The sequence below is a fragment of the Symphalangus syndactylus genome, chromosome 12, assembly GCF_028878055.3.
Source record: "Symphalangus syndactylus isolate Jambi chromosome 12, NHGRI_mSymSyn1-v2.1_pri, whole genome shotgun sequence".
Classification (NCBI taxonomy): Eukaryota; Metazoa; Chordata; class Mammalia; order Primates; family Hylobatidae; genus Symphalangus; species Symphalangus syndactylus.
Window position 1 is genome coordinate 124130523 of NC_072441.2, and position 19056 is coordinate 124149578.

Consider the following 19056-nt stretch of genomic DNA (forward strand, 5'->3'; position numbering starts at 1 on the left):
TTGATGAATTCACATTATTTTATTTTATTTATTTTTTTGAGACAGAGTCGCGGTCTGTTGCCCAAGCTGGAGTGCAGTAGCATAATTTCGGCTCATTGAAGCTTCCACCTCCCAGGTTCAAGTGATTGTCCTGCCATCTTCCCAAGTGTCAGGGACTACAGGCGCATGCCACCACGGCCTGTCAAATTTTTGTATTTTTTTTTTTTTGAGATGGAGTCTCATTCTGTCTCCCAGGCTGGAATGCAGTGGCGCGATCTCGTCTCACTGCAACCTCCGCCTCCTGGGTTCAAGCACTTGTCCCTGCTTTGGCCTCCCAAGTAGCTGGGATTATAGGTGTCTGCCACCATGCCTGGATAATTTTTATAGTTTTAGTAGAGGTAGGGTTTCACCATGTTGGCCAGGCTGGTCTCGAATTCCTGACCTCAGGTGATCCTCCCGCCTCGGCCTCCCAAGGTGCTGGGATTACAGGCATGAGCCACCATGCCCAGCCATGAACTCACATTCTTGGACATAATCCTTGTCATCCTTTGCAATCATTTCTGGTTGAGGTATGGCATTTTTCTTTTTTCTTGGCATGTTGGCAAATATCCTCTGAGACTTTCTTTTGAACCATTGTATTTTTAAAAACATTTATTGTAGAGATAGGGTCTTGCTACATTGCCCAAGATGGTCTCAAACCCCTAGGCTCAACTGATCCTCGCCACTTGGTCTCCCAAAGTGTGGGGATTACAGGCATGAGGCCCCATGCGTAGCCTGAACCATTATATCTTTATCATTCATGTTCATCCTAAGACTATAACAATGATTTCCTCCATTATAGTCTGCAGAAATTCCAAGTCAGAAGTATTTGTTGTGGAACTATCCTCCATCTCTAGTGCAGCTGTGGTTGGCTCCCATCTCCAATTGGCTGTTTGGTTGGACCTCTTCTGTGTCTTTTAACCTCTCTATTATTTTGTCATTATTTCTCTAGGGTATCCTCTGTATAATTTCCTTTGATCTATATTCCCATTTACTAGTACTCTCTTCATACATGTTTAATCTACTGTTTAATTTATCCATTGAATTTGAAACTTCAGTTTTTTTTTGTTTTGAGAAATCTTGTTGGGTTTTTTCAAATCTGTTTGGTTAAATGGTTTCTTGTTCCTTGCTTATGTTTTCCTTCCTTTTTTCTTTGCATTTTTTTTTTTTGAGACAGGGTCTCACTGTGTTGCCCAGGCTGGAGTGCAGTGGTGCGATCACGCTCACTGCAGGCTCAAATTCTTGGGTTCAAGTGATCCTCTCACCTCAGCCTCCCAGGTAGCTGGGACTACAGGCATGCACCACCATGCCTGGCTAATTTTAAAACTTTTTTTTGTAGAGATGGGGTCTTGCTATGTTGTCCAGGCTGGTCTTGAACTCCTGGCAACAAACAATCCTCCCCACCAGCCTCCTAAAGCGCTAGGATTATAAGTGTGCACCCCCACGCCCAGCCTTCCTTTTCTGTGTTTTCAAGTTTCACTTTTATTTCCCTTAACATGTTGATCATTCTGATTTTTTTGTCCTTAAAGTAACAATTCCATTATCTTTAGTTTTTCAGATCTGCATCTCTTGGCTTTTGTTTCTGCTGTTTCCCATTTATTCTGCCTAGTTTCCTAGTATGTTTTATGAAGTTTGACTATTTTCCTTTTTTTCTTTTTTTTGAGACAGAGTCTCACTCTGTCATCCAGGCTGGCGTGCAGTGGCGCAATCTGAGCTCACTGCAACCTCCGCCTCCCAGGTTCAAGCGATTCTCCTGCCTCAGCCTCCCGAATAGCTGGGACAAGCTTCTTCTTTTTATGGTAACTTTATCTGTTGGAATTCTGTACGGCCTTGATTGATATTGTAATCTTCCAGGGAGGAATTGCACTTGTGTCTGCCAGTAGCCTGGAGACCCACCTTGGGTTAGCTTTAGAACATATTTATCTCAGATTTTTCAGACCATGTAGATAGTGTGAGTTTAGATTGCAAACTCTAGTGAGGGGGTTATGATTTCTTGGGGCAAATTTTCCCTCTGCACAGCATCAAGTAGAGACAGACACATTTCCTTCTGTTTTGGTTTCTTATACACTGAGGATGTAGCCTTATGTGTGGTCCCTAGTTTTATGTGGCAGTATCCTGTTAGACTTCCCATTTTGGGCAGGCCCTAGACTTTGCCATTCTGTAAAGTATTGTCCTCTGTGTACTATTCTGCAAAAGTACTGTACCCCGTGTTGCTGTCCGTGTAGAAGCTCAAGGTTTCTAGGATTTGGCGAGAATCCTTACATTTCTCATATGTCCCCTAGGATTCTAGTTTCATTTTCTTTTCCTTTTTTTTTTTTTTGCCTCTGGATTTGTACTAACTTGGCAATAAGTTTTAAAAGGTTCTCAGTTTTTAATATTTTACCCAGCATCTTAGTGGTCTCAGCTGTAGAATCTATTCAAGGAATCTAATTTCCCATGCTGTCACAATCAGATCTATAGCATTGCATAATTAACATCGTTGTAATTACTGTGTGTACATTTACTAGTTTTGTTCTGAGTATTTTTACATATAAATTTCCTTCTAGTTATTTTGACCATGCTGTCATGTTTTATGGTTGTACCACAGTTTACGCAGTTACCTTTGTATTTATTTGTTTTCAACTTTATGATTTAGATAGTGCTACTAGGTAGCTGTATCCATCAACTTAAAAGTCATGTTTTTTTCTTCCCGTAGGTCGAATTGACATAAAACAGTTGATAGCAAAGAAGATAAAGTTGACAGCAGAGGCAGAGGCAAGTAACTCCCTCTTCTAGAAACAAAAATGTAGTTTTAGATAGAGTTTTGTTTGGTAACATTTTTAATGCTAAATTGTTCAGATAATTATTTAAGCAGTTCATCAGTTGCCGTTATCCTGTGGAGCAAGAAAATGAGATCTGCTGACTTGTCATCCTGTATAAGGATCCAGATTGCCTTTTTCTCTCCCATCTCATCTATCACTGGCATTTTCTGGCTCTTAACAGCAAATCTTGGTTTTAGTGCCCCATGTTAATAGTTGATAGCGTTGAATGTCCATATGAGTGCTTTGCGAAAGTATCTGTCATGGTTCATAGTAAATAGCAGCTGTCCAATAAATGTTGAATCTGAATCTAGAAGTAGATTCCTTGTCAAGGAAGTAGAAATAACAACTCAAAAAAAAAACATGAAATCATTTCAAGTGGGGATAAATAGTTCTACAAACCAGAATTCTTCAGTACCCTCAGGAAATTGTGGAGGGCAAAGAACACTTTTTTAAAAAAACATTATAATCCAATACCTGGGTGTAAGTTGACTTAAAATCCAAAGCAAACTCCTGTTTTCCCAAGGGGAAGATCACTTCCAAAATTCATTGGCCAGTTTGACTATATAAACATCCAGTGATGAAGATGAAGTAGCCGTTTTATTTATTTAGTTACATGCATATATGTATGTACATATGCATTTGTAGAATAATCTAGATTTAGAAATAATTTTGTAATCATATTTCATGAAATGTATGCCCGATTATTTATACTCACTTTGATGTCAATGTCTTTGTTATTATCAAACCTAGTTTTTCAGTTATCATCCAAGGCCAGGGGCGTAGTATTTGTACTTTCATCTAATTTGTTGGAAATCAGTACTGTTTGAGTCCAAGGATGATGCTGTCACAGAAAATTTATTAAAGAACATATTTGCTTAACATTAAGAGATCTACGCTGTCCTCCTTCCATCATCCTGTAGGCATATTTGTGATGACTACAATGTAATCCCTTATGGTACTGCTTTATAAAGTGGTACTCAAAAGATGTATTTACTGCACTTGAAATTGTGGGTATAGACTCCTAGTTAATGGGGTGTTTAACTTTATTTTTCCTGATTCCATTAAGTTACCTGTGTAAGCCTCCAGCACTACAGTGATGAAGGTCATTTCTGGTGAATGTCTTTTCCAATTAGTGCTTTGTTTCTCCATCATAAGAGATTGTTTAAGGATTTGTTATGCAACTTCTTACCTGATGACTAATTTATAATTTTGGCTAAGAAAATAACAATATTTAATGTATAGACACATGCTAGTTGTTTTTTTTTTGTTTTTTTTTTTTGAGACAGAGTCTCTGTCGCCCAGGCCAGAGTGCAGTGGCACGATCTCAGCTCACTGCAACCTCCGCCTCCCGAGTTCAAGCAATTCTCCTGCCTCAGCCTCCCAAGTAGCTGAGACTGCAGGCACATGCCACCACGCCTGGCTAATTTTTTGTAATTTTTAGTAGAGATGGGGTTTCACTGCATTAGCCAGGATGGTCTCAATCTCCTGACCTCGTGATCCGCCTGCCTCGGCCTCCCAAAGTGCTGGGATTACACGCGTGAGCCATCACGCTCGGCCTAAAATTAATTTTGTTTTTATGGTTTACTAGAGTGTTTCTGACCCTTTTTATTTCTCTAGTCAAGCAGGATACCTACATTTTTGTTATTCCTTTTTCAATTCTTCTTTTGTCCTCTTTTGCTCCTCCCCTTATCAAGAACACAAAAACTTATTATGTTCTATTTGTGAGGGCAAGTTTCAAATAGGTGAAAAGTAAGTCTGTCTCTGCTATCATTCCTCTATTTAAAAACCTAAAGTGGGAGGAGAACCTTTTCCCATACAGAATCACAAACCCAAAGGTGAAAGGGAGTTTGGGGTGGAAAGTAGAGGTTTTATGGAAAAGGGGTAGAAAGGGGTGGCGGGAAGAGAGATAATGGGGGGATGTTCCAAAGATTTAAGTTAAAACTTTTTAAAGAATATTCTACTTGTCTGCTTTATATATTAATAAAATTATGAAATCTTTTAGCTTGGTCACTTAGGAGGATTAGAAGGAGAAAGTAACGAATGAAGTAAGGGAAAAGCTGAAAGAAAGGTGGACCTTGGTTTAGCTCGTATTAATATGTGTGTTGTGCAAGTGACATAAGGGTTGCAGAGTTGTGCAAGACTTGTTCCCTGATGTTAAGGGAAGTATTGGCCTCAACAAAGGTAATGGTGTTAGAAAACTTACACCGTACGTATTTTAGGGCACTTGATGGACATCTGTGTCTCTATTGGCACAATGGCAAGAAAAAGTTGAAAAATTGAGGCTAGATTATAAAGCATTTTTTCTCGATTTTTATGCCCTCATTCGTGTAGCTCTTTCTATCTGAAATTTCCTCTTTCTCCATTCACCAATCAAAATAATGTATATCCTTCAAATTCTAGGTCAAATCTTGCTGCTTCTACAGTTTTCTGAACATTGCAGTTGAAATGATGTCCTCTCTACTCTATATTCCTAACTACTTAGTTTATACCCCTACTATATACTCTATATGTATTAGACTATGCATTGTTCTGAATGAGTCACCAAATGTCATTTGGTGAACTTTAGGTGATTTGACTTAGAAGTTTTAAAATTGTCAATTATTTGCTTTCTAATGAGATTGAATATTTTACCATTGTTTATTAATTGTAATTTCTTTTTTTTGTTTTTTTTGAGACAGAGTTTCACTGTGTCGCCCAGGCTGGAGTGCAGTGGCAGGATCTCTGATCACTGCAACCTCCGCCTCCCAGGTTCAAGTGATTCTCCTGCCTAAGCCTCCCCAGCAGCTGGGATTACAGGCATGTGCCACCATGCCCGGCTAATTTTTGTATTTTTAGTAGAGGCAGGGTTTCACCATGTTGGCCAGACTGGTCCTGGAACTCCTGGCCTCAAATGATCCACCCCTCCTCGGCCTCCCAAAGTGCAGGGATTACAGGCGTGAGCCACTGCACCCAGCCAATTGCAATGTTTTTGAACAAGATATAGTAGGACTACTGTTCTGATCTGGAAGTTCAGGATGGCATATAGAGTTTGGAGACAGTCAGAATAGACTGGGAGCTATTGTAATATTTTAGTATTCTAGACTGAGGAAACAGATGAGCCAGTAGGAGAAGGGAAACACATTTAGAAGTCCTCTTACAGGCTAAGCTTTTATACTAGGTGCTTTATAATATATAAATAATTTTATACATAATCTTACTTAAATCATCCCATTTATAAGAGATCTCTAATTGGTCACATTTTTTTAGTTGTTGCTTAGATTTGTTGGTTGACATTTACTAACATGGAAGGACTTGAGATGATAGGTATGTGAACATTGTTCAGAGCCATGAACTTGGCTTGTTTTTTCACATACTAATTCCTCTTGTGGGTTTTTACAAATAATTTTTTTAAAATGCAAGTTAGGAATCTTTCCGGTCATTTGTAATTTGTGTCATGTTCCTCCCAGTCGTCACGTCATCTTTCCTTGATCTTTAAAGCGAGAGCATTGCACTAGTTGTCTCCAAGGTCCCTTTTAGCTCTAAAGGTTTATGTCATAATTGTGTAGCTGACTAAAGCTTTTTCAGAATTCACTGCTTGTTATTGTAAATGGAGTAGGTAGTTGATAAATCTCATCGGCCAGCTGTTTCAGCTCCACAGAACTAGAGTTGTCAGGTAAAATACAGTACATCCAGTCGAATTTGAATTTCTGATAAACAATGAATGCTTTTTTAGTAATCATGCAATATTTGAGATAGACTAAAAAGTTATTTATCTGAAATTTAAATTTAAATATAGTGTCCTATATTTTTTATTTGCCAAATTGGGCAACCAACAAAGAACTCTGTGAAAAGTTAGATGTGTAGATAGAGAAGCTCTTATTAAGTAAGGAAAAGTGTGAAGAAGTTCGTCAAGCATTGAGCAAACCTTTTAGTCTAAAGGGAAGAGGAGTAAGGGAAGTGATAACATGAGTGTGTTGAAATTAGTGGTTTGAACTGACTGAATCTCTTAAGGTCGCCTCGAGGTCTAACGTGCTTGTTAAAAAAGGTTTTCAGTATGTACTTTTTATCTAATGCCAGTGGGGTCATACAAACTTGTGTAACTCTGAGTTATGACCTTTTGAAATCCTTAGAATTGTGTTGTAACAAGACTTAAAAGATCTTAGAACAGTCCAAGGGAGATTCATATGATAAAGTCCCAACCAACTTACATTAACAATCAAATTAGTTTTGCTTTTGTTGTTAGAAACAAGGTCTCACTATGTTGCCCAGGCTGTTCTCAAACTCCTGAGCTCAAGTAATCCTCCTACCTTGGCCTCCCAAAGTGCTGGGATTACAGGAGGGATCCACCATCCCTGGCCTAGCTTTGCTTTAACATTATGTTAAGCTATTTCTTTTGGTTGCAAATAACAGAAGCCTACTTTGGTTTATTTAGGATTAAAAGAAAATATATTCAAATGATATTAATATATCTCACAGAATCTTAGGAGAAGATGAACATTCAAGCTCTGGAAAGAGTAAGGATTTTAGTAGGAAGAGTTTAGATACTTTAGATATTTCAATATAATAAAGTTCCCACTCACTTTCTTTCAAAGCTCAGAACCTCAGATTTATTATAAGAGAGAGAATTGAATTTTGGCCAGAAGGACAAGGTCATATAGTACAGCCCTGGCCTGGACATTACATGCCTGTCCTCGGCTCTGAGAATAGTTTTCAGAGAAAAATGAATATGTTAAGAAGGGCAAAAGGAATGTCTTTACTAATTGGTATTTCTTGAACTTAATAATGTACACAACTTTATAGAGGGAATGTTAGGTCTCATGTGAATATTAGAAGGATGAAAAAAATTACTTTCTATTTCTCCTTCTTAAAAATACATTTTTGGGCCAGGCACATTGGCTTATACCTGTAATCGCAGCACTTTGGGAGGCCAAGGTAGGCGGATCACTTGAATTCATGTATTTGAGACCAGCCTGGACAACATGGCAAAACCCTGTGTCTACAAAAAATACAAAAATTAGCTGGGCATGATTGTGTGCGCCTGTAGTCCTGCTACTCGGGAGGCTGAGGTGGGAGGATCATTTCAGCCCAGGAGGTGAAGGTTGCAATGAGCTGAGATGGCGCCACTGCACTCTAGCCTGGGTGATAGAGCCAGACTTTGTCTTAAAAAAAAAAAAAAATTGTTGCAACATATTCTGTTTGGTTCTTATGTAGCATTTCAAATATTGTTTTTTCTCATCAGTACCTTATGCTATTGTCCAGCCATTAAATAATCAAACTGTGATGAGTAAGAGTCAGTATACAAAAATTAGCTGGGTGTGGTGACGCGTGCCTATAATCCCAGCTACTGGGGAGGCTGAGGCAGGAGAATCTCTTGAACCCAGGAGGCAGAGGTTGCAGTGAGCCAAGATCATGGCCTTGCGCTCCAGCCTGGGAGACAAGAGTGAAACTCTGTCTCAAAAAAATAAATTAAAAAAAAGGGTCAAGTGTCATGTCTGAATAAGAGTTTCTCACCACGTTTTTTCAGTCATTCAAGTAACGCCTTCTAAAAAAGTTTTTGGTCCAGGCATGGTAGCTCACACCTGTAATCCCAGCACTTTGAGAGGTTGAGGCTGGCGGATCACATGAGTTCGAGACCAGCCTGACCAACATGGTGAAACCCTGTCTTTACTAAAAATACAAAAAAATTAGGCGGGTCTGGTGGTACACACCTGTAGTCCCAAGTACTCTGGAAGCAGGAGAATCACTTGAACCCAGGAGGTGGAGGTTGCAGTGAGTCGAGATCACACCACTGCACTCCAGCCTGGGTAACAGAGCAAGACTTCATCTCAAAAAAAAAAAAAAGTTTTTGGATAGTGTTTATCTGTTGATTTATTGGCCAACTGCTGGAGAGACAAGTCTAAGTATTTTCTGTCCAGAAATCCTTTGATTATTGTATAAGTTAAGATTGGGTTTTGCTGTAATAGTGAACACAATAATAGGGGCTTATAGATTGGTAATTTCTTTTTCTCATGTCAGCAATTCAGAGGTAGCAGGTCCATAGCTGGTACTGGCTCCATGGTCCTCAAGGACCCTGGTTTGGTTCCTTCCAGTTCCCTGCCTCACCATTTGTAATTGCCCGATGGGTTCTACTTACCCTCTGCACAGACAAAACCAATGGACTGAGACAGTGGTAATGCAGTAGAGAAGGAGTTTAATGCAAAGCTAGCCAAGTGGAAGGACAGGAGTTTATTATACACACCAGCCGCTGAGAACTCAGAGGCTAGGGTTTTTAATGGTAAGTTGGCAGGCAGGGGACCTAGGGAGTGGATGCTGCTGATTAGTTGGGGTTGAAATCATAGGGGTGTGGAAGACAGTTCTCATGTGCAGAGTCAGCCTCCGGAGGGGGGGTCACAGGACCAGTCATGGGTTTAGGGGGCAAGCCGTTCAGTCGCCAGAATTCAAAGATCAGAAAAACATCTAGAAGCCCAATCTTAGGTTCTATAGTAGTGATGTTTTCCATAGGAGCGGTTGGGGAAGTCACAAATCTTGTGACTTTGGGTACAGTAAACTATTACCGAAAGGCAAGCTGTGCCTACATTTTAGCAGAATTCAGGTCCCTCCCATAATCCTAATCTTGTGGCCTTTCTTTAGTCTTACAAAGGTGGTTTCAGTTCCCAACAAGAAAGGGGGTCAATTTTGGGGAGGGACTATTATTTCCTTACATCAAACTATGAATTTCTCCCACAGTTAGATTGGCCTCTGCTCAGGAATGAGCAAGGATGGCCAGCCTGTGAGGCTAGAAGCATGATGGAGTCAGACATGCTAGACGTTTCTCACTGTCATAGTCTTTGCAAAGGCAGTTTCACATTCATAGGCTGTGGTCCTCCTCATTGCCCAAATGGCTCTAGTCATTTCATCTGAGTTCCAAGTGGCCAAATTGAGGGAAAGGAGTGGGGGTAAGGAACAGGTATCTGCGTCTGTTAAGGAAATTTTCCGTGGACTTTGACAAACCATTTCCACCCGTATCTCATTGGCTACCTAGGTGCAAAGAGAGACTGGAAAATTTATTTATTCTAAGCAGTCATGTGCCCAGATAGAAATCAGGGATTCTAGTACTAAGAAAGCGGGTAGGCATTGATAGGGTTGACAAATAACAGTTTCTACTGTGGCTGTCCATTTTTCTTTGCTGCCCCAATCTACTGGTCAAATTTGACCTTTTTGCTATGCAGGTGTGACTATACATTTTTCTGATTTTTCCTTTCTGCCTTTTCTTATTTAAATGCACAAGTGTAAGAATCTCTAGTCTATTTTGAATAATTTTGCGAAAGTCAGTTTATTGTGCTTTATGATTTCATCACTTACAAAAGGTAGACAGGTACCTGTCCTGTTGCCCTCGAATGTTCAGCAGTTCAATTTAATGAATGCCTACTTGGTTTCTTTGTCTGTCAGGTACTGCATTAAGTGCTGGGATTTTAAAGAAGTTGTGTTTTCTGTTCTCATGCTAACTGAGAACACTATATATAAAATGCATGAGCAAGGGGACAGTGACTTAATTAGATACCTTAAAAATGTTCTTTGGCCAGGCACAGTGGCTCACGCCTGTAAACCCAGCACTTTGGGAGGCCAAGGCAGGCAGATCATTTGAGGCCAGGAGTTCGAGACCAGCCTGGGCAACATTGTGAAACCCCGTCTCTACTAAAAATACAAAATTATCAGTTAACAAAAAGATACGGTGTTTAAAATCAGTTGGGTGGGGGGCAGACAGTGAGATGCCAAAAAGCAATAATATGTAGAATTTCAAGTAAGTGCAATGAAGGAAAAGAATGAGATTCAGTAAGAGAGAATAGAAAGAACTTTAGAGTGAATTATCAGGAGACCTTTCTGAGGAGTCAATTTAGTATAAGTCCTAAGCACTGTATTACCTGTTCCATTGTGTTACTTGTTTTGCTCAGAAAGGTCAGGTTTCTGGTACCATGCCACCAAGATTAAAAGATTCTCTGTGCAAAGACAGGCAGCAAATCAGAGAAAGAAATAATTTTTAGACTAGCAATCATATGACCTTGTGGAGTTAGAGTATAATGTTCTTTAAAACCATTTTTGCAGAAATTGTGATCAAGGGACCTACTTTTTTTTTTTTTTTTTGAGACACTGAAAATATTATTATTTACTGATTGGTTTACTTTGTTTTTTTCTTTCAGCATACTTTAAGATTGTTTTATGTCTCTGTACCTTTGAAAGAGTTATTTACCCATAAATGACCCTGACCTTTTTTCATTATAATACTCAGTCCAAAGTAATCTCTGCCTGGAAGCCTTTTTAGGTAGAAGAGTTATCTTTCTAAAATGCAAATCTGAACATGTTTACAAATCTTGTGCTTAAAATGTCATTGACTTCCAGATGTCTTTAGGATGAAAAATTCTTAAAATGGCTTAAAGATCCATGATCTAGTCCCTACTTGCTTTTCCAGGCTTATCTCTGATCACTATCATTTGTTCCTTTAACTATGTGTTCCAACCATAGGGTCTTTGTATCATGGTTGATTCCTATTCTTGGAATCTTAGAGGTTATCTAATTCAGCTGCTTATTTAATAAAAAAGGTTTCCTTAAGCTCTAAAAATATAGTTTACTAGATTACCTAAAAAAGCACCTTTTCTAGTTTCTAGTTAACTGCCTCCTCCCTTCTTCAAGCCCTTCTCCCTTCCTTCCTTCTCTCCATCCATCTGTCATGGTGCTAGGGCTGTCAGAGTCCACTGGCTGCATGAAATTAGTATCAGTAGATATGACATTGAAAAGATAAGCAAATTAGAAAGCCTATAACCTCAACATTATTTTCAGGTTACTGATACCAGACATTATTCAGATTTATTAGTGATCACATACTGAGTTCTAATTAACAAGTTTCATGTGATAGAAGTCAGAAGGCAGAAGTGGACTGTTTCTGTACTGTATTTCTTAATATTCCCTCTTACAAAGGGAGTAACAATAATAAGCAGTTACTCGTTATTGTCATCACTGCTAGGATCTGTGAAAGGAGGAGATTCAGGAAACGTCCACAGAGCAGAGTTCTTTCTTCCTTGTGCCCCAGTGGCAGCACCTTCTATCAACTTTAATTCCTCAGAGAAAGAGGAGAAGGGCATTAGGAAATGAACATTAGGCATGTAATTATAATGCCATGTAAATGTGGTAGGTTTAGTTATCTTTTAACAATAAAAGCATTAAATGATAGGATTTGCTTAAATTACAATTTTTATTGTACATTGTTTTATCGTACATTGTTTTATTGTACATTGTTTTATTATTCCTCATAGGATAGCTCAGACCGAGGGGGAGAGGTTGGAACAATGAATACCTGGAGAGTGATAACTGTGTCAGGTGCTATCCTGTGTGCTTTCAGTTCCAGACCAGTATCCATGTGTAATAATTTCTATCCTGCCGAGCTTTGTTTATAGAATCAAGTTGAAAGGGAAAACACCTGTACAACCTGGCCAATCAGACAGCCTCACATATCTTTTTCTTCGTAGTATCTTTTAACTAGGATATTCCCCTTCTCAAACACACACACACACACACAGTCTTGGCTGGGCACAATGGCTCACACCTGTAATCCCAGCACTTCAGGAGGCTGAGGTAGGTGGATCATTTGAGGCCAGGGGTTCAAGACCAGTCTGGCCAACATAGTGAGACCACATCTCTATTTAAAAAGATAAAAGTTTCAGGCTGGGCACGGTGGCTCACGTCTGTAATCCCAGCACTTTGGGAGGCCAAGGCAGGCGAATCACCTGAGGTTCCAGACCAGCCTGACCACCATGGAGAAACCCTGTCTCTACTAAAAGTACAAAATGGGCTGGGTGTGGTGGTGCATACCTATAATCCTAGCTACTTGGGAGGCTGAGGCAGGAGAATTGCTTGAACCTGGGAGGCGGAGGTTGCGGTGAGCTAAGATCGTGCCGTTGCCCTCCAGCCTGGGCAACAAGAGTGAAACTCCGTCTCAAAAAAAAAAAAAAAAAAAAAAAAGTTTCAAGGAAGAACTCACTTTTTTGTCAAGTGGTGAAAGCAGCTAGCTGAATAATATTCAGGACTGTCAACCAAGTGGGAGGTCAGAAGCTCACCCAGTCGTCTGCAACCATGGCGGTGCCAGAGGGGCTCAAAGGGCCTGTGCTGTACCAAGGCTCCAGTTCCTTGCAGTGCTCCAGATGACCCTGGGCAGTATATTCTTGAGCCCCTTCGTAGTCGCTGTGATTGTCAGCTAAAGAAAAGCTTTTTAAGAATTAAAGTTATTGTATTTAGAAGTCTTATTGAGAACTGTAGACAGATCCTGCTGCCTGGGAGTAGTCTTATAGAGAGGTTTGGTTAGCCTTTTCTGGCACTGTATTTTTAGTCTTGTAGAGAGGTTTTGTTAGTTAGCCATTTCTGGCACTGTATTTTAGTCTACTGTTTATGTATAGGTGGTGGGGGTTTCGCATTTGTAAATTTACATTATGTTTGTTTAGAAGTTAGAAGTTATATTAGAGTAGAATATGTTAAGGTTTGGTGTAAGAGTATATTTGGTTATAGATTATAGAAGTGTAATTACTAACTGTCATTTTATTTATAGGAAAAGGCAAGGTTATTATCTCAAGGAATATAGTGACTTAGGCAAGAGATGTGGGGGGAGTGTGTGTTTTATTTTGTCTTAAAAGTATTTGGAAAGCTGTGTATCATCATAGAGTCAAGAACTTTTTGAAATTGTGTTGGCAAGCAGAAATGAGTAAATATGGCTTTTTTTTGGTTTGTTATTTTGTCTCACATATGGATACCTAAACTACTCACATATGAATGTTACCTCAAGAAAAGAAAATATATGAATTGATCATATTAAAATAGTTACTTTTAAGTAATATTCTGTACCGTCTGAGGTGTCAGAGATTTGGGGGTCATAGATGAGGGAAATTGTGAAAGAAATTTACAATACTGGGCCAGGCGCGGTGGCTCATGCCTGTAATCCCAGCACTTTGGGAGGCCGAGGTGGGCGGATCACCTGAGGCTGGGAGTTGGAGACCAGCCTGACCAACATGGAGAAACCCCGTCTCTACGAAAAATACAAAATTAGCTGAGTGTGATGGCACATGCCTGTAATCCCAGCTACTCGGGAATCTGAGGCAGGAGAATCGCTTGAACCCAGGAGGCGGAGGTTGTGGTGAGCCGAGATTGTGCCATTGCACTCCAGCCTGGGCAACAGGAGGAAAACTCCGTCTCAAAAAAAAAAAAAAAGAGAGAGAACTTAGAATTGTGGTAATTATAACGTGGGGATAAGGCACAGTGGCACCTGCCTGTAATTCTAACATTTTGGGAAGCTGAGGCGGGAGGATTGCTTGAGCCCTAGAGTTCAGCTTGGGCAACATAGGGAGACCCTGTCTCTACCAAAAATAAAATATTTTCCGGAAGTGGTGGCGCACACCTGTGATCCTAGCTACTTGGGAGGCTGAGGTATTTTGTTTTATGCTTACAAGGGGTGTACATTTTAAAAGGGTATATAAATCACTATGTTGCTTTTTAGGTAGCTGTTTCTGGAACTTCAAGTCAGATACAGGAATTTATTTTTTGCTTTTACTGCTGCAAACTCACTATGCCTTTCTTTTGATCCAGCTGTGTTTAAGGGAGCCCTTTAGAGAAATGCTAATGACTCACAAGCATGTATTAGTTCCCCATCTTTTTCTTTGTTTTAAAATTCTAGGAATTGAAGCCATTTTTTATGAAGGAAGTTGGCAGTCACTTTGATGATTTTGTGACCAACCTCATTGAAAAATCAGCATCATTAGATAATGGTGGATGTGCTCTCACAACCTTTTCTGTTCTTGAAGGAGGGAAAAACAACCATAGAGTGAAGTAAGTATGTGCTATTTTCTTTTAATGCAAACATCTATTCAGTATAGTTCAATGGTTAAAATGGACTGCAGCAAATATGCTTGAGTTCACACCCTGGTACCAGTTTTTATTGGCTATGTGTTACATTGGGAAAGTTATTTAACCATTTGAAGGGGGGTGGGGTTTTCTTTGTCTTTACGTATAAATTATAACATACATGCATACCTCTTTTAAGACTAATGCCGGGCACAGTGGCTCACACCTGTAATCTCAGCACTTTGGAAAGCCGAGGCAGGTGGATCACCTGAGGTCAGGAGTTCAAGACTAGCCTGGCCAACATGGTTATTTAACCATTTGTCTCTACTAAAAATACAGAATATTGCCGGGCGTGGTGGTGGGCACCTGTAATTGCTGCTACTCAGGAGGCTGAGGCTTGAGGATCGCTTGAACCCAGGAGGCGGGGGTTGCAGTGAGCAGAGATTGTGCCACTGCACTCCAGAGAGAGACTCTGTCTCCAAAAAAAAAAAAAAAAAAAAAAAAGACTGACTAATAAGGTCAGGCGTGGTGGCTCATACCTGTAATCTCAGCACTTTGGGAGAGTGAGACGGGTGGATCACTTGAGGTCAGTTGTTTGAGACCAGCCTGGACAACATGGTGAAACCCCGTCTCTACCAAAAAATACAACAATTAGCTGGACGTGGTGGTGCACGCCTGTCGTCCCAGCTACTCAGGAGGCTGAGGCATGAGAATCGCTTGAACCTGGGAGGCAGAGGTTGTAGTGAGCCAAGATCATGCCACTGCACTCCAGCCTGGGCAACAGAGATCCTGTCTCCAAAAAAAAAAAAAAAAGAAAAAAACTGACTAATAAAACAACATAGCCAACACTTGCTGAGTGTTCTACATGATGAATTCATTTAAACCGAACAGTGATACTATGAAACAGATAACTGTAACTATCCGCATGTTACAGATTAGGAAACTAAAGCACAGAGTACTTAATTAAATATCCAAAATTACATAGCAGGGATTTGAACCTAGAGTCTGGCTCTAGAGTCCTTGCTCTTAATCATATCGTGGCTGGGCATGGTGGCTCACGCCTGTAATCCCAGCACTTTGGGAGGCCAAGGCAGGTAGATCATGAGGTCAGGAGTTCAAGACCAGCCTGGCCAAGATGGTGAAACCCCGTCTCTACTAAAAATACAAAAATTAGCCGGGTGCCGTAGCAAGTGCCTATAATCCCAGCTACTCGGGAGGCTGAGGCAGGAGAATCACTCAAACCCAGAGGAAGGAGGTTGCAGTGAGCTGAGATCACGCCACTGCACTTCAGCCTGGGTGACAGAGTGAGACTGACTCAAAAAAGATCATATCAATACGTGCCTCTCTATTGCACTCTATACAATACTTGTAATAAAGTACAGTGCGATTAGTATATACTTTTCTAATTGATGGTTCATCCAGAATGATCGAGTGAAGGCTATCAAAGGCTATATATGTTAACTTGCCATTCCATGCTCTTCTCAGTTTTATGCCCCTGTTTGGAGACATAGACTGATGTTCTGGAGAATAGTTTTGACCAATTATAGTTAAGTACTGGTAGTAGTATGAAAAGCCCTAAAGAAGATGAGCAAGATGTTAAAATGGGAGTTTTTAGTAACTTGCAGCAACCTTTAAGATCAGGATGCTGTTGGGAGTTGCTGGAAGTCCTTTGATATCAGGAAGGGTATGGTAAATATCAGTGCAGTTTCAGAGGACAGATCAATAACAGCATATATGACCTGGAGTAGAGTGTGCTTGGAGGCCTGTCTATGACCTTAGGGGATCTCTACTAGAAGGAAAAGTGATTGCCAAGGTCCACAGGAGCTGGGTGTGGCGACCTTTCCCTTCTTAAGAGTTGTAGATGTACCTGCCTCACAGGATTGTTCAGAGGGGGTAAATGAAATAACATACATAAAAACTGTAACACAATATTTGGATCTGTTTTAGCTGGGCATGGTGGCGGGCATCTGTAATCCTAGTAGTGAAAAGGTCATTGGTCAATTAATGTTAGATGGTGTTATTGGTATATTCTCTTGTCTGTGGGATTAGATTTCTTATAATACTTGAAGTACTTATATCTTGTTTTAATTTTTCCTCTTCTCAGGGATTTGAGAGCACCTCCAGAACAAGGAAAGATTTTTATTGCAAGGCGCTCTCTCTTAGAGTGAGTATTTTTAGTTGTTTTTAAGTATGTTTGATTTTTTTTTAAAACTATTCTGATAGAATCATTGCTTAGTATACGGACATGTAATGAGTTCTATATCTGTATAAATCATTAGTGGGTTTTTTTGTTGTATGCTCTCTCTTGCTCCTTTCTGATCTTTTGGTTCTGTATCTAGTTTCAAAAGAGGAGTTAGGGATAAGAGTGGTTGTCTGGGCTTGGCACTGTGACTCACACCTGTAATCCTAGCACTTTGGGAGGCTGAGGCAGGCAGATCGCTTGAGTCCAGGAGTTCAAGACCACTTTGGGCAACATGGCAAGACTCTCTCTACAAAAAATACAAAAAATTAGCCAGGCTTGGTGGTGCATGCCTGTAATCCCAGTTACTCAGGAGTCTGAGACAGGAGGATCCCTTGAGCCCGAGAGGGTGGAGGTTGCAATGGGCCGAGATCGTGCCCCTGCACTCCAGCCTGAGCACCAGGTGCAACACCCAGCAACTCCAGCCTGGGTGACAGAGCAAGACTGTCTGAATAAAAAAAAAGTGTACTTTTCTTTAAGAAGACATCTTATGCTTATCAAAATTTACTTTCTGTGAGTCAAGTTGATTGATGTTTACTATTTCCCCTAGATAAGAAGGCCAGTTTTCTAAGCATGCAATGTGCTGTTCAGTGTTTTCTAAGCATGTAATGTACAGTGTTCAGTGTTCTGTCACGCTGTAGTTTGAAGGAATTAATCTTTTAAAATTTACATCTTGGGGAAAACGCAGGCTTTTCACATAAAAGGGAAAAGAAAATTTATTTTAAACATTATAATTAGGATTTTAATGATAGAATTTATGAAAAATAAACAAAATTACATATTAAAAAAAATTTTAACCAAGGAAACAGAACATGTTTTCTGTGGCTTAGATGAGTTTTTATTAGACTGTGAAGATCCTTAGTCCAGAGATTGAGTAGTAGTATATTAGATTACTCAAAATCATTTAAAAGGTTAGCATTATCTTTCCAAAAACAAGTTAAAAAAACTGTTTTAGTCAGATATAAAAGATTTATTTAGGAAAAGTCATCTATATTATTGTTATATTCTAAAAGAAAATTAGACCAGTCTTAAATACAAAAGTCAATGAGGAGAAGGTAAAATCTTTGTAAATGGTTGAGTTTTATAGACGTGTAGGGTAGTAGTTGGTTATCATCATCATCATGATCAACGTTATAGAAATTCATGTCAATTTTAACATTTTGGAAATAGATAGTACTTAATATATATTAAATTTAGGGAGTAGAATGTATGAATAGGATTAAAAAAATTCTTAGCATTTGAAATAGTTTGTTTCCTGTTTTTAGTGAATGGCCTTTGTTTACTTAGAAAACATCCATTTCTGGTAGGTTTTAAAGAATGTAGACCATTCTTTTTTGAAATGTTTTTGGAGAGTGGATTAAGCATCTTCTCAACTGCTTTAAGTTAACGCTTTAAGAAAAGACTTTATTATATGGTGTTTTAAATTTAAATATACATTATTAACTTGTTTTGTTTGAACTACATTTACAGTGAGCTGCTTGAAGTGGACCACATCAGAACAATATATCACATGTTTATTGCCCTCCTCATTCTCTTTATCCTCAGCACACTTGTAGTAGATTACATTGATGAAGGAAGGTAAGACAACAAAAAAGATGGCTGGCTAGTTGATGCATGAGAAGTTGGGGTTTTCACTAAATTTTGGTAAAGGGTAAATTGATTAAATTGCTTCAGGAAATCCTAAAGCAGCAGATTTGAGGGTGATATTCCTCTGCCCTGAAAAGTTTAACTGATGGAGAAAATTAGAAGTTACACTACTTTTATTTTTAAAATGGTTTATTTGAATAGACCATAATCAGTAGTTTCTAGGTAATTTTCCCAAATGGGAGAACTTTGTACACAGTTGACCTACGAACAACACGGGTTTGAACTGTGCATGTCCATTTATATGCAGAATTTTTTCAATCAATACGTTTAGCACTCTGTATCCATGGGTTCTACATCTGCAAGCAAAGGCAGATTGGGATCTAGAGTATTCCAGGATGTGAAACACACATATAAGAATGGCAGATTTTTCATATCTGTGGGTTCCATGGGGCCAACTGTGGGCCTCGAATTTGCATAAGTTTTGGTGTCTGCACACTTTCCTGGAACCAATCCCCCATGTATAGGGAGGGATAACTGTATATGATTTATTAACTTTTTGATTGTCTTTATTTA

General features: G+C 39.5%; 1 protein-coding gene across 2 annotated transcripts in view; it reads left to right on the plus strand.

Annotated features, from left to right (window-relative positions):
- Positions 1 to 19056, plus strand: part of SOAT1 (sterol O-acyltransferase 1) — a 60159-nt gene that overhangs the window by 25447 nt on the left and 15656 nt on the right. The window contains exons 3-6 of one of the 2 annotated variants that reach the window (XM_055255727.2): positions 2714 to 2772; positions 14491 to 14642; positions 16762 to 16821; positions 18367 to 18474. In XM_055255727.2, the coding sequence (XP_055111702.1) occupies positions 2714 to 2772; positions 14491 to 14642; positions 16762 to 16821; positions 18367 to 18474 (379 nt within the window). The remainder of the gene's footprint in view (positions 1 to 2713; positions 2773 to 14490; positions 14643 to 16761; positions 16822 to 18366; positions 18475 to 19056) is intronic. The other variant, XM_055255729.2, reaches the window with a different exon arrangement.